This window comes from Geotrypetes seraphini, chromosome 1 (genome assembly GCF_902459505.1).
Source record: "Geotrypetes seraphini chromosome 1, aGeoSer1.1, whole genome shotgun sequence".
In the NCBI taxonomy this organism is placed as follows: domain Eukaryota; kingdom Metazoa; phylum Chordata; class Amphibia; order Gymnophiona; family Dermophiidae; genus Geotrypetes; species Geotrypetes seraphini.
In genome coordinates, this window is record NC_047084.1 from 35039203 (window position 1) to 35055720 (window position 16518).

The 16518-nt window shown below is 41.8% G+C and overlaps 1 protein-coding gene across 3 annotated transcripts in view; it reads right to left on the minus strand.

Annotated features, from left to right (window-relative positions):
- Window positions 1-791: 791 nt before the first annotated feature.
- The window catches only part of CENPH (centromere protein H), a 94450-nt gene continuing 78723 nt past the window's right edge, over window positions 792-16518 (minus strand). For 2 of the 3 annotated variants that reach the window (XM_033929820.1, XM_033929811.1), the window contains 2 exons: window positions 13130-13290; window positions 792-1783 (listed from right to left, as the gene is read on the minus strand). In XM_033929820.1, the coding sequence (XP_033785711.1) occupies window positions 1691-1783; window positions 13130-13290 (254 nt within the window). In that variant the 3' untranslated portion in view covers window positions 792-1690. The remainder of the gene's footprint in view (window positions 1784-13129; window positions 13291-16518) is intronic. The other variant, XM_033929828.1, reaches the window with a different exon arrangement.

The window sequence follows — 16518 nt, forward strand, 5'->3', positions numbered from 1 at the left end:
CAAATTAAACCATATGGCTAAACCCCAAGATTCAAATTGGCGGATTTAAGATCATCTGGAAGCATTGGATGATTGCAGGAATTTGGACTTTAAATGATGTTATTTTAAATGGTAAACTGCTTGATTTTTCACAGTTGCAACATAAATATGGTTTTAATAAATCAAAGTTTTAGGTGGTTGCAACTGAAGCAGGCCATTCAGGTAGGGTTCCCTGAATGGAAAAATCTTAGTATGCAATATAGTCTGGAATTTTTATGCTTTCAGGCGGACTTTCTGGGACACCAGGCCGCACAGTGGTATAAAATTATAAATGAATCTGTTAAAAAGAAGCCCAAAAATGGTCTTAGGGATATTTGGAGCATTGAGATTAAGCATCAAATTTCAGCATCTTAATGGCCACAAATTTGGTCTTGGAGGATGAGATGTACAATGTCTGCATCTGAGACAAACTTGTTTTTTTCTTCTGCATAGAGCATTTTGGCCCCAGTTAGATTACAAAAGTTAAATAGCTCAAAGTCTAATAGATGCTGGCATTGTAATCTTGAAGTAGAGACTGTAGATCATCTTTTGTTTTATTGTCCCTTTATATTAGCCTTTTGGAACTCAATTTGGGATCAAGTAAATTGTTTATTGGAAAAAGCATGTGGCATTATCTTATGATACAATACTATTTGGTATGTCAATGAGGAAAAAGAGCCAAATATCACCAAATAACAATAAACTTTTATTGATAATGACAGGAGTCGCCATTCAGCATATCACAAGTAATTGGAAAAATTACAGTAGACTCAATTATAATTTCTGGTGGAATTCATTATGTCACATCTATAAAATAGAAAGAATAGCTATACAACAAGGGAATTATAATAATTTTAATAAAATTTGGGAGCCATTAATGTCTTATTGTAATGAGTAGATACCATTTTTTATTGAAATATACACCGTCTAATGATAGGAAGGGGGATGTTTTATATATTAGTTTTCATAATGGGAAAATAATAGAGGGAATGAGGAGGGTAGGGTAGTAATTTTATGTATTATAAGATAAAGTAGAAAGATTGTCAAGTGATATGTTTAATTTTACTGTTTTGATGTTTGTACACTTGATGTAAGATTGAAAATGAATAAAGATTAAAAAAAAGAAAAGAAATCCAACTGTTAACTAACACTCAAAGCTTATAAATTCATATTTATATACAGTATATAAAACATATAACCTAAAATGTGTAAAAATTTAATTTCTACATTTAACAATAGTTCTTTCATATAAAAAGCTAATTAGGTTTTACATGAAAAAACAGATTTACAAGAAGCAACAATCAAGTTTGGCTGATTGGTTGATCTGGTAAATAAAGCCTTACTTTTGTGTTCAATATTAGCTCCATATCATTTTAACCAAAATAATAATAAAAAATCCTTCAGACACTATCCTGCAGAATTTACTGATAATTATCAGGCATCCCCAGTAGATGCCTGATAATTACTACTTCAAAAAGATCAGTAGTGAAAAAGGTCATAGTAAGAATTTGATGCGACTACATATACGTCATATAAAAGAATAAAGGCAAAGCAACTAAAAACACATATTGGAATCAGAATATTACAGCTGTACATTTACGATGTTTCTTCCCAGACAGGTTTATAATTTTAGAAGAATTTTGTAGTTGAGAGTAATCATGTATCATCCTGCTCAAAGAAATTTGGGGTTTTTCTCCAGCTTTAGAAAAATGGCTTTTAAGTGTGGATCTTCTGCCCAGTTGACTCGACTTCCAATAATAAGGTTCTGTAATTAAAACAAAATAATCAGCTGAATATTAATTTATTTTTCCTCTGGTATGAAAATAAATTGACTGGTTTTCTTTTTTTTAAAGATTAAAAGCATCTTTATAAATCTTTATTCATTTTAAATCTTTCAACAAGTGTACAATAAAATCATCATTTAATATACAACATCACTTGAAGCTCTACAATTTCTCAAGAAAAAGATTATATCCCACCCCACCCTCCCAAAATTATATTCAAATATAATATATATCATATAATATAATAATTTAGATCATTTGTTTTATAATTTGATATTGAAAAACCACAAAACCCACCCCCAATCCACAAAAAGCAATGTTACTTACCATAACAGTTGTTATCCAGGGACAGCAGGCAGCTATTCTCACTAGTGGGTGATGTCATCAGACAGAGCCCGATACGGACGTCTCACAAGCACGTGTTGCTTGTAGAAACTTAGAAGTTTCGAGATGCCCGCACCGCGCATGCGCCGGTGCCTTCCCGCCCGGAGAGCCGGGCGTGTCTCCTCAGTTCAGGTAGCTAGCCTGAGAAGCCAACCCAGGGGAGGTGGGTGGGACGTGAGAATAGCTGCCTGCTGTCCCTGGATAACAACTGTTACGGTAAGTAACATTGCTTTATCCCAGGACAAGCAGGCAGGTATTCTCACTAGTGGGTGACCTCCAAGCTAACCTCAGTGGGATGGAGGGGGAGTTGGCGACTTAAGAGAATAAATTTTTCAAAACTGTTTGGCCAAACTGTCCATCCCGTCTGGAGAAAGTATCCAGACAATAATGTGAGGTGAAGGTGTGAACCGAGGACCAAGTGGCAGCCTTACAGATCTCCTCAATTGGTGTTGATCTGAGGAATGCTACTGAGGCTGCCATTGCTCTGACCTTATGGGCTGTGACCTTACAAGGGAGTGATAATCCAGCCTGGGCATAGCAGAAAGAGATACAAGCCGCCATCCAATTAGAGATGGTGCGCTTTGATACGGGTCTCCCCAACTTATTAGGATCGAAGGAGACAAAAAGTTGGGGGGTGGTTCTGTGTGGCTTGGTACGATCCAGGTAGAAAGCCAAAGCACGTTTACAGTCTAGAGTGTGAAGGGCCGATTCTCCGTGGTGAGAATGGGGCTTAGGAAAGAATACTGGAAGTACGATGGATTGGTTGAGATGAAATTCGGAGACCACTTTAGGCAGGAATTTCGGGTGAGTGCGGAGGACCACCTTGTCGTGATGAAATACTGTGAATGGTGGGTCCGCCATCAATGCCTGGAGTTCGCTGACTCTGCGAGCAGACGTAAGGGCTACAAGAAAAAGCACTTTCCAGGTGAGATACTTAAGAGGAGCCCTGTTGAGTGGTTCAAACGGGGGCTTCATGAGATGGGAAAGGACTACATTGAGATCCCAAACTACTGGGGGTGGTTTGAGAGGAGGGTTAACATGAAAGAGCCCTTTCATAAATCTGGCGACCACCGGATGGGCCGAGAGGGGTTTCCCTTGTAGAGGCTGGTGGAAAGCTGCAATAGCGCTCAGGTGGACTCGTATGGATGTAGACTTGAGCCCAGATTGAGATAGGTGTAGGAGATAGTCCAGCACGGAGGATAAGGAAGCTCGCTGAGGTTCCTTTGATTTAGAAACACACCATGAGGAGAATCTAGTCCATTTCTGGGAGTAGCATTGTCGAGTGGCGGGCTTCCTGGAAGCCTCCAAGATCTCCCTCACTTCTTGTGAGAATTGGTGAGGGGTTACGTTGAGAGGAACCAAGCTGTCAGGTGGAGAGACTGCAGGTTGGGATGAAGCAGTGATCCTTGATGTTGAGTAAGTAGTGAAGGAAACACTGGAAGTGGTACAGGTTCCCTGTTGCTGAGTTGAAGTAGAAGGGAGAACCAAGGTTGTCTGGGCCACCGAGGAGCTATTAGAATCATGGTGGCCTGTTCGAGTTTCAGCTTGACCAGAGTCTTCTGGATCAGCGGGAATGGTGGGAACGCATATAGAAATCGTTTCCCCCAGTCCAGTAGAAAAGCATCTGCCTCGAGGCGATGAGGAGTGTAGATCCTGGAGCAAAACTGAGGCAGTTTGGAGTTGTGGGGAGCCGCAAAGAGGTCTATCTGAGGCATCCCCCACTGTGTGAAGGTTTGGTGAAGGGGGCTGGAATGGAGAGTCCATTCGTGAGGTTGTAGGAGACGACTTAGGTTGTCTGCTAGGACGTTGTTCTTCCCCTGAATGTAGACAGCTCTGAGGAAGGCGTTGTGGCGAACCGCCCAGTCCCAGATTCGTAGAGCTTCCTGGCAAAGGAGGGCCGAGCCCGTGCCTCCTTGCTTGTTGATATAATACATGGCGGCCTGATTGTCTGTGCGAATGAGGATCACCATGTTGTGAAGTAGGTGTTGGAAAGCTTGGAGAGCATTGAAGATGGCTCTGAGCTCCAGTAGATTGATTTGATGTAGTCTGTCCGCACTGGTCCAGAATCCTTGGGTGCGGAGACCATCCAGGTGGGCCCCCCATGCATAGTTCGACGAATCGGTTGTGAGAACTTTCTGATGGGGGGGAGAGTGCAACTGCAAACCTCTGGATAGATTCGAAGAGGTCATCCACCAAAGTAGAGACTGCCGAAGAGCAGGTGTGACTACGATGCGTTTGGTTAGTGGATCGGACGTCTGATTCCACTGTGATGCCAGGGTCCACTGGGGGATTCAGAGATGGAGTCTGGCAAAGGGTGTCACATGTACTGTGGAGGCCATGTGGCCCAGGAGCACCATCAGCTGTCTTGCCGGTAGAGTTTGGCGAGTAGACACCGACTGGCAGAGATGAAGAAGAGCCTCCATGCGTTGAAGAGGCAGGAATGCTCGGAGTCGACTGGTGTCCAGGACTGCCCCGATGAAGGGGAGGGACTGAGTGGGTTGTAGGTGAGACTTGGAAAAGTTGATCTCGAAGCCCAAGTTCTGGAGGAGGTTGGTTGTAGCCGAGACCGCCGAAGTGACCTCTGGGGCTGACGGGGCCTTGATGAGCCAGTCGTCGAGGTATGGGAACACCTGTAGTCCCCTGTCCCGGAGTGCCGCGGCCACTACCACCAGGCACTTTGTGAAGACTCTGGGGGACGAAGAGAGGCCGAATGGTAGCACTCGATACTGTAGATGCAGATTTCCCACCCGAAATCTGAGGAACTTTCGGGAGGCCGGGTGAATGGGGATGTGAGTGTAGGCCTCCTTGAGATCCAGGGAGCATAACCAGTCGTTCTGCTCGAGGAGGGGGTATAGAGAAGCCAGAGTCAGCATACGAGACTTCTCTTTGACCAGAAACTTGTTGAGGGCCCGAAGGTCCAGAATGGGTCGCAGGTCGCCCGTTTTCTTCGGGACGAGGAAGTACCGGGAGTAAAACCCTCGGTTCAATTGGTCTGACGGGACCGGCTCGACGGCCCGAAGCTGAAGTAAGGTTTGGACTTCCTGAAGAAGAAGGGCGGTCTGTGTCGAGCTTGAAGGATACTCTCTTGGAGGATGGTCCGGGGGAACCCGATGGAAGTGAAGAGAGTATCCGTCTCTTATGATGGTAAGGACCCATAGGTCCGTGGTTATGGCCTCCCATCGATGGTAGAAAAGATGGAGGCGGCCCCCTATGGGAGAGGCTGAGGGGTGCAGAACGGTGTCGGTTATGCTCCCGGGAAGGGAGTCAAAAGGGCTGGGTAGCCTTAGGTGCAGCCGGTGGCTGGGGTTTTTGCTGAGACTTCTGGGGGGGTTGTCTCTTCGTAGGTTGCCTCGCAGCAGGCGTTTGTCGGGGCATGTAACGCCGCTGGTAAATCAGGGGTGGCCTGGAAGGTCGAGACTGTTGAGGTTTGGGTTTGGGCCGCAGGATGGATTGAAAAGATTTTTCGTGATCCGACAGCTTCTTGGTAACAGTTTCGATGGACTCATCGAACAGATCAGCTCCCGCACACGGTACGTTGGCGAGTCTGTCTTGGAGGTTGGGATCCATATCGATTGTACGGAGCCATGCCAGGCGGCGCATGGCTACCGCGCTTGCGGCAGCACGTGCCGAGAGTTCGAATGCATCAAAGGAGGACTGCATCAGCTGGAGGCGTAACTGGGAGAGGGAGGCTACCACCTCCTCGAACTCGAATCGAGCTTGGGTGTCTATGAAAGGAGTGAACTTGCGGAGCACCAGCAAGAAGAACTCCAGATAGGAAGAGAAAAAGAAGTTGTAGTTCAGCACCCGTGACGCCATCATGGAGTTTTGGTAGAATTTTCTACCAAATTTGTCCATCGTTCTCCCCTCTCGGCCCGGCGGTACCGAGGCATAGACCTGAGAGGGATGAGAGCGTTTGAGAGAGGACTCGACCAGTAGGGATTGGTGAGAGAGTTGAGGGCCTTCGAACCCTTTATGGTGCACGATGCGGTATCGAGCATCGAGTTTGCTGGGAATCGCCAGTATGGAGTACGGTGTTTCGAAACACTGCATGAAGGTCTGATCCAGCAATTTATGCAGGGGGAGCCGAAGCGACTCCGTTGGAGGGTTAGGTAAATGCATGGTGTCCAGATACTCTTTGGAGTATCGGGAGCCCGTGTCAAGGGTCACATCCAGATCATCCGCCATTTGTCGGAGGAATGATGAGAAAGACAATTGATCCGCCAGCGTCGGTTTGTGAGACGGGCTGGAGGAGGAAGAGGCCTCCGGGTCCATGGACATCGGGGAATGGCAAGGAGAGTCGGGTACGGGTGTTTCCTCGTACTCCGGTCCCTCCGGTGGGGATATCTCTGATGAGGGGTATCCCATACGTTGCAGTTTTTTCTGCGGTGACACCTCCGAATGGCGTGAAGAGTGCCAGGATGAGTGTCTGGATCGATGTCCCTCTCGGTGGCGGGACGGAGATCGGGATCGTCTGTGCATCGCATGGTCTCCCGAGGCCCCCCAGTGATGGATAGGGCTGGAAGCGGTGGATCGTAACAGGGGTTGCGATGCAGGTTCTTGCGATGCTACCCAAGTCTGGTAAGGAGTGCGGAAGAACTCTTCCTGACTATGCCCAGGGCTTCGATTATCGATCGAAGGTTTGGTCCCATGTTGGCGCGGAGGCGTAATGGGCTCTAATGGCGGCATATCAGTAAGCGAGGCTTGCCGCGTGGGCATCGCCGCCCTCCCCCGTTCGTCCTCGTCGGTTGTCGAGGTCGAACGATGTGGGGGAGGGGGAGGGGGCGGACCGCCCCTTTGGACCGGTACCGGGAGGTCACTCTGTATGGCAGCGATGAGCCCGGGTCCGATGGTCTGCATGAGCTCAACGAATTGAGCTTCCAGCATGGACCGTAGCGAAGCCGATAAGGAGGGATCCGCACCGAAAGGGGGTCCTCCTGCACGGACATCGCGTTCCTTCGAGGTCGAGTGCTTCTGCTTGGTAGCTTTCGGCACTTTGATGACCACTGGTGGTACTGTGGAAGGAAGAGGTACCTGAACCGAGGAGACCGGGGCAGGCACCGACGTCGAGCTCGTGGATGGTGTCGGGATGAACGATGCCGGTTTCACCACACTCGATGCAGGAGGGGTCGATACCGGTTTCGCACGAACCGGGGAGGTATTAGATGAAGTGGAAGCTGAAGGATCCTTAGCTGCGTCCATCTTGAACATCGACTCCCACAGTAGGCAACGCCGTTTGAATGAGCGTGCCGTAAGGGTAGAGCAAGGCCTGCACGATTTCGGAATGTGGTCAGGACCAAGACACTGCAAACAGCGTCGGTGCGGGTCCGTGAGTGAAATCGCGCGTTGGCACTTGCTGCACTTTTTAAACCCGGTGATTGGCCGGGACATAGGCCGGAAAATCTCCGCCGCGAGGTCGAAGCCAGTAGGCCTGAGCCACGTGGCCGGCCCGTTCGACCCGCCGGAGGAAATAATCTTTTTTTTTTTTTTTTTTTGCTGAAAAAGAAATGTACTACAATTAAAATTAAAAGAGAGCGAAAAACGCGGACAAGGAAGGCAAATTTAACTGAATTCAGCTAGCGCATGATGAAGTTGAACTTCTCAGCTCCGCGGAAAGAAAAGAACTGAGGAGACACGCCCGGCTCTCCGGGCGGGAAGGCACCGGCGCATGCGCGGTGCGGGCATCTCGAAACTTCTAAGTTTCTACAAGCAACACGTGCTTGTGAGACGTCCGTATCGGGCTCTGTCTGATGACATCACCCACTAGTGAGAATACCTGCCTGCTTGTCCTGGGATAACAATATATATTAAGTAGGGAAAAATGCTGATTATTCATTATAATACCTTATTAATGGCCCCCACACATCCTTAAATTTATTAAAATATCCATTTTGAACTGCAAGCGCTCTTTCCATTTTATACATGTGACACACCGAGTTCCACCAAAAGCAATAATTTAATCTTGTGCAATCTTTCCAGTTATATGTTATTTGCTGAATGGCAACTCCTGTTAAAATCATTAAAAGTTTATTATTATTAGCAGATAATTGGCTTTTAGCTCTCATAGACATGCCAAATAGAATTGTCATATGATAATGCTACATGATTTTCTAGCATACAATTTATTTGATCCCAAATTGACTGCCAAAAAGCTTTAATAAATGGACAATGAAACACTAAATGATCTAAAGTTCCAGCCTCGAGATGACAATGCCAGCATCTATTAGACTTAGAGCAATCCAATTTTTGTAAACGAACAGGGGTCCAGAGTGCTCTATGCAACAGGAAAAACCATGTTTGCCTCATAGACGCAGACATTGTACATCTCATCCTCCAAGACCAAATACGTGGCCATTGAGATGCATTAATTTGATGCTTAATCTCAATGCTCCAAATATCTCTAAGTCCAGTCTTTGGTTTCTTATTTGAATAGCCAGATAATAATTTATACCATTGTGCGGCCTGGTGACCCAGAAAGTCTGCCTGAAAGCATAAGAAATCTAAACTAAATTGATTATTAAAAGATTTCCATTCAGGGAACCCTGCCTGAATAGCCTGCTTAAGTTGCAACCATTTATAACTTTGTTTTTTATTAAGGCCAAATTTATATTGCAACTGTGAAAAGACCAGCAGTTTACCATTAGAAATGACATCATATAAGGTTCTTATACCTGCTTTAATCCAATCCTTCCAGACAATCTTAAAACCGCCTATTTGGATCTTGGAGTTTAGCCATATATTTTGATACGTTGATTTTTGAATTGGAAGAGGTGTTAAATTATTAATATAATGTAAAGTTTTCCATGTGTCTATTAATATTCTATTGTTTTTACGTAGTCTAGGCATTTTAATACTGAGAAGATGACGAAGTTTAATGGGAAACATGAGCTGCCATTCTAACCATAACCAATCTGGTAGCTTTTCCATGAGTTCTGGGAGGACCCAATACATACCTTGGTGCATAATATAGGATTGATGGTACCTATAGAAAATTTACCCCACCCTCCTTAATTGGCTTTTGTAAAAGACACTAAGGCAATTCTTGCAATTTTACCCAGCCAAATAAACTTAGTAAGAATACTATTCAACTTTTTATAAAAAGACCCCTGGAAAAAAACTGGTATCATCCCCAATTGATAACAAACAACAGGCAAAATCATCATCTTAATAGTTTGGACTCTTCCCCCACCAAGACAAATGTAAAGGATTCCATTGCTCACATAACTCTGTTACTTTTTTGCAATAATAGTCTTTGATTCACTTTCATTGTCTCTTCTAGTGTATTTTTTATCCAAATTCCTAAATATTTTATTCCTTCCTCCTTCTATATAAAAGGGAATGAATCAAATAAACCTCTTACATAATGTATATTTAGAGGAAGGACTTCTGATTTAGACCAATTTATTTTATATCCTGAGAATTTTCCAAATTTCTCAATCAATTCCAGTAAACATGGGATGGTTGCTTCAGGATTCCTCAAATGAAGCAGCATATCTACTATTTGCATTCTTTTATTTAAATTTTCTACCTCTTCTTTGACCTCTTGTATGTTTTTTGCGTTATTTAAAACTATTTCTTTGATCTGTTGCAATTCCTTCATGAGATCTCTGTTTTCAATATCTTCCGTTGGAAGCGGAACTAATGCAGGAGACGTCGGCTCCAACTTTGACCTCTTTACGCTTCCTGCTCCTGTTCCCGCTGAAGCGCTCTTACATTGCTTGCCCGAAGCTATTCCGCTACCGAAACCGAAACTTCACTAATGCGACTCGCGATTTTTTAATACTTTAAAATATTATAAATAGCCTGATTTTACGGAGCTCCTCAACTACCCGACCATATCGGAACCCTCCAAAGCCACGCCCCCCAAACTGACTGGCTTTCTAACCAAAGAATAAATGTTAAGGATCATTTTCAACAGAACTACACCCTGAATCAACAAATAGCGAAAGAACGCAGAAGCACAGCTCGTATAGGGGGTGGGGTGCTCTAGGAATGCCTTCCAGCATAACCTTTAAGATGTATGTGTGTGAACAAGATATATAGGCAGGTGTGTACAGTATGTGCAGTACATGTATATATCGAGGAAGCAGGCTTTCTGTACTGAGTGTTTAGGTGGTTAGGGCTTTATATAGGTAGGAGAGATTATGTGTGGTACTGTGAAGATGGTGTGTGTTTTTAAGACAATGGCCATATGCTCATAAGTAGTATATGTTTAATAAACACAAATATAATTATAGTCTTCATTTTCAAGATTTTGAACAATGATGCCCCATTAGCATTGCTTTTAAGTTTGAAAATCTATTGTCTAACTTGCATATTAAGATCTCAATGTAATGTTTATTGGACATTCCCTCTTTTCAATTAGGTATGTTCAGAGGGATGTGTTCTTATTTTTTATTGCTGGACCTACCCTCTGAAATAGGTTTCCTCTGGAATCAAGACAACTGGCTGCTCTCCTTTAGCGAGCGCTTTCATATTCCAGCAGACCTTTAGCTGAGTTGGTGGTAATGGGTATTTCTCTGCTTTATGACTGTCTTTGTGGAAGTGTGAATTTTAAGTGTCTGTGTAGTTTTTAAGTGTGTATTTTATGATTTTGTTTGCATATTTGTGACCTGCTTAGATTATAGAGACAAAACAAGCTAGAAGATTGGGTTGGTTGGTTGTGGGGGGGGGGGGGGGGGGAGGTTAATAAATGGTGGTGGTATGAGTAACATATGGCAGGGATGAGCATGTTAAGAAAAAGCCTGCATGAATAGTGGGAAAGCACATAATAGTTTATGTCAGAGAGGTCCTCTAGCCTATTTACACAAAAAAAAAAACACAACCCACAAACAGATGAGTAAAAATGAAACATTTCTAAGTTATAAAAACAAAAAATTATACAATTTGGTGAATGGCCTGTGACAAATGAAGTGTACAAGACTGAATGGTGCTAAATATTTAACCATTAAGCATCACCCCTGAGGCCCTTTTAAAACTTAGTGGACAGTCAAAGAGGTGCGATTCTAGGGATATAATAGAACACTCTCTACACAAATTCTTGAATGTGCATTAAAGCAGTGTTTTTCAACCTTTTTTGGGCAAAGGCACACTTGTTTCATGAAAAAAATCACGAGGCACACCACCATTAGAAAATGTTAAAAAATTTAACTCTGTGCCTATATTGACTATATATAAAGTAATTATCTTGAATAGGAATCAAATAAACACAAAGAAAGTATTTTATAATTACTTTATTATGAAATATTAAGTAAACAGAATAGTGAAAAATTATAAAATACTTTATTCAGTGCGAAACCTGGGCCTGTTTGGCTGAACACAAAGCTGATATTCTGGCTGGAATCTTGACGCTCATAGGCTCCCTGCGCTAAAAACCACTATTGCGGTTTAGTAAAAGGTGACCATATTGTAAAATATAGACAGCAGATATAAATTCAGAACTGTGCATAGTAAGTGAAGGGAAGTTTTCATCTCTGGGAATTTACCCAGTTAACTATTAAGTTATTTGGGCAAATTCCTTTGAAAACTGTGGTAATACTGCCTCCACTTTGCTAAATTTAAAATAAAATCATTTTTCCTACCTTGTCTGGTGATTTCTGGTTGCACTTTCTTCTTCTGACTGTGCATCCAATCTTTCTTCCCTTCTATCAGCCTGTATGCTTTCTCTCCGCCACACCTCATTCCCTCCCCCAACTTTTTCTTCCTCTCTCCCTGACCTTTCTTTCTTTTTTTCTGTTTCTCTTCTTTCCTTCTGTTTCCCTGCCTGCCCCCTTTCTTTCTTTCTCCCTGCCATTCCCCAAGCCACTGCCACTGCCGCTGCCATAGGGGAACAGGACCCACCAATGGATAACAGGCCCCAAAGCCGACGCCGACGCATGCTCTCCCTGCTTCGGGCCGATCAGTCTTCCTCTCCTCGACGTCAATTCTGCAATCGGAGAGGAAGTTCCGCCCAGCCAGGCAGCGATTGGCTGGCCCGAACTTCCTCTCCGACTGCAGAATTGCCGGGGAGAAGAAGACTTATCGGCTCGATAGAGATCGCCAAGACAAAGTGAGTCCTGGGTGATCGACTCACTTTGCCTTGGCGAGCTACTGGCGCCCCTGCCTTAGAACACTGCCTAGGACCCTGGGGGAGCCCGGGCCCCCTGTCAGCTCTGGGCCCCTGAATGCAGGACTGGTAGTACTGCCCTGATGGCGGCCCTGCGGCACACCAAGCAACATCTCGCGGCACACTAGTGTGCAGCGGAACAGCGGTTGAAAAACACTGCATTAAAGGAAGCGTTACCATTCAATACTACAGAATAAACTTTTGTAACTTTTCTCCACAATCATGGGCCATGAAGCAATTAATCACTCTAGTAAGCAAGGCATAATTTGGAATATCTATATGTGGTGTTCCTCCTCCCTGATTTTTCCTTTACCATCTCTACTTGGAAAATGCCAGTTTTTGTAACCCCATGTTCTTTCTCATCCCAATAAATTCTGCTCCCCCCTACACACTGTTTAAAGGGCAAGTCTATTAACTAACATCCTATAGGCAGAGAAAGAATGAGCTAAGAATTCATGAATAGCCTCTCCACTTCACAGCAGATGCCATATACCTGAAACACTATGATCCCACTTATATTTGGAGGACTCTGGTTGTATTGCTCTAAAAATAGATAAAATAACCTAAAAGACATTTCTTTGTTTCCTAAGTGGAGGAGTAATGATTAGAGTAGTAGGATGAAAACCAAGAGAGCCTGATCAAATCCCACTGCAGTTCACTTAACTCAGATTGTGAGCCCTCCAGGGACAGAAAAATTATTGTACCAGAAGGTACATTTTTTTCAATATCTTTTGGGCTTGTAGGTGGTATATAATTTATTTTTAAGTGAAATTTAGGATTTTGGGGAAATAAGGTGGTATGGAACTCTTCATTGTCCCTACAGAACAAACTGCTAGTTTACCTGAAAAACACTCTGAACCAATGTGGTAATCCATATTTCTTTTTCTAGGATATTGCGTATTCGGGTTAACTTCTCACTTTCCATTTTCTCCAAGTCCTCATTCCGCTTCTTCTTCATGCTCTGGAGTTGTAGCAGTTTCTCTACTCCAAGTTCTTTTAGTGCTTTAAGATACCAATGAAATATACACTGCATGAAACCAGCTACACAAAAGATCATAGTATTCAAAGTAAAATTATATAAACACTAGGCACAAGGAATCCAGGGTCAGTTCTTTGCCTGGGGTATAAAAGCTAGCTGAGCCTAGATGTACCACAGAGCCTTCTGAGGAAGACAAGATAACAGGTAGTGCTAGGATTGTGCTTCAGAAGCCCCACCTCTCTTGTCCTCAGCTTGGTGAGTATGCTCTGAGCTGATTATGCTCAGTGTTCTCTCTAGAATTTTGGAGTTAGGAAGGCATGAAGTAGCCTGACAATTGTGGGGGAAGTACTGCACAATATTATACAATTTTCTAAGTTAGCCAATTGGACAGTAAAACCAAACCTGGGGAGAATAATTGTACTATTTGAGAGTTGGCAGCAACAAAATGCTGGGGAAAAGGAATAATGCTACTTTCTCCCCAGGACCTCTTGAATGGGTGCCACCCAGCTGATTTTATAAAATTGTGCAACATTCCCCTGCCTCCATCCTTATACTTCCCAGCTGGCAAACATTTCTGGGAAGAACACCATAATAGCAGAAAATGCTGTACTTTCAAAATTATATTGAAAGCTTGAGTGAATCATGTTTAAGGAAAATAACAATGGTACTCATGCACAGTCGTTTCATTTTTTTTTTTTCCATTATTTTTTATTTTCAAATTTTACATAAAGTGTACAAAATATTAAAATACAATTGATAAATACATAGTATCACTTTTATATCTAATACATTATATATCTAAATTTGATTTTCCCCCTCACCCTCCCCCACCCTTTTATTACTTTAATATATAATATTTTTAATTTTCAAATTTTATAGAAAGTGTACAACATGTTAGAATACAATTGATGAATATTCAATAACATTTTTATATCTAATACAATATATTCTAAATAAATTTTATCCCCTCTCCCTCCCCCCACTCTTCTATTACTTTTCATTCATACATTGCATATTGTATAATATATTATAATATATTATGTAGAAATTATTTTCTTTACCCCCCCTCTATGTGTGTCATAAAAAAGATCCCTAAAAGAAGAAAAGAAGAAGAAAAATCCTACTATTTATTCATTACAGTATTTTGCCAATGGCCCCCATATTTTTATAAATTTAGTATATGTTCCCCTTTGTATTGCTATTGTTCTTTCCATTTTGAATATATGACATATTGTATTCCACCAAAATGTATAATTTAGGTTGTTGTAGTTCTTCCAGTTATTAGTTATATGCTGAATGGCAACCCCTGTCATAATTAATAAAAGCTTGTTATTTTCTGGTGAAATTTGACTTTTTTTCCTCATCATCATTCCAAATAATATTGTGTCATATGATATTGCAATATGATTTTCCATCAATTTATTAATTTGTGGCCAAATTGAATTCCAAAAAGTTTTAATATAGGGACAATGATACAATAAATGATCTAATGTCCCTGGTTCTAGATTACAGTGCCAGCATTTATTGGACTTAGAACTGTCTAATTTTTGCAAACGTGTAGGGGTCCAAAAAGCTCTATGTAATAAGAAGAACCAAGTTTGTCTCATAGATGCTGACACTGTACATCCCATTCTCCAAGACCAAATTAGTGGCCATTGAGATGCATTAATCTGATGTCCAATCTCAATGCTCCAAATGTCTCTTAGACCATTTTTTGGTTTTTTATTCAAATATCCAGATATTAATTTATACCACAATGCGGCTTGATGTCCTAGGAAGTCTGCTTGAAAACATAAGAACTTTAAACTATATTGATTATTTAATGTTTTCCATTCAGGGAACCCAACCTGAATGGCCTGCTTCAATTGCAACCATTTAAAACTTTGTGTTTTATTAAGACCAAATCTATGTTGCAATTGTGAAAAATCCAGCAGTTTACCTTCTGAAATAACATCATCTAGAGATCTAATGCCTGCAATAATCCAGTTCTTCCAAAGGATTTGAGCTCCGCCAATTTTGATCTTGGAGTTTATCCATATAGATTGATTAGTTGATTTGTTTATTGGGATAGGTGGTAATTTATCAATAAATCTCAACGTTTTCCAAGTATCCATTAATATTTTATTTTCTCTGTATCTTCTAGGTATGTTAATACTTGGCAGATGAACTAAATTTAGGGGAAACATAAGGCGCCATTCCAAATATAACCAATCCGGTGCATTATCCATAAGTTCTGGGAGGATCCAATACATACCCTGACGTAGAATATAGGCTTGATGGTACCTATAGAAATTTGGAAAATTTACCCCTCCCTCCTTAATTGATTTTTGCAAAGTTACTAAAGCTATTCTAGGTGTTTTACCAAGCCAAAGAAATTTTGTTAAAATGCTATTAAGCTTTTTATAAAAGGACCCCTGAAAATACATAGGTATCATACTCATTTGGTAGCAAACTACAGGTAATATCATCATTTTAATAGTTTGAACTCTTCCCCACCAAGAAATATGTAATGGGTTCCATTGTTCACATAACTCCGTAACTTTTTTTAATACATATTTTTCATTCTCTTTTACAGTATCTTCAATTGTATTTTTAACTTGAATGCCAAGATATTTAAATCCTTCTTCTTTCCATATGAATGGAAAAGTATCAAATAATCTTTTTACACAATGAACATTCAAGGGTATAATTTCAGATTTATTCCAATTAATTTTATAACCTGAGAATTTACCAAACTTATCAATTAATTCCAATAAAGAAGATAAGGTTGACTCTGGATTTCTCAAATAAAGTAAAATATCATCAGCATAAGCCGAAATTTTATATTCCATATCTGAATATGGAATACCTTGTATCTCCCTCGTTTGCTGTATTGCTAACAATAAGGGTTCTAATACAACATCAAATAACAAAGGAGATAAAGGACAGCCTTGTCTAACTCCCCTCTGCAATTGAAAACCATCAGATATCTTATTATTAATATTTAGTCTTGCAATCGGGAAGCTATACAATGTTTTTACCATTTGTATAAATCCGGAACCTATACCAAACCATTCTAAAGCCTGATACATAAAATTCCATTCTACCCTATCAAATGCTTTTTCAGCATCTAATGAAACTGTAAAAGCCGGTTCATCCATTTTTTTTGATAAGTTTAGCATGTGAAATAATAGTCTAGAGTTATTAGAAGAATGTCTTTTAGCAACGAAACCCGTTTGATGCATGTCTATAATATGTGGGAGAGCTTTGGC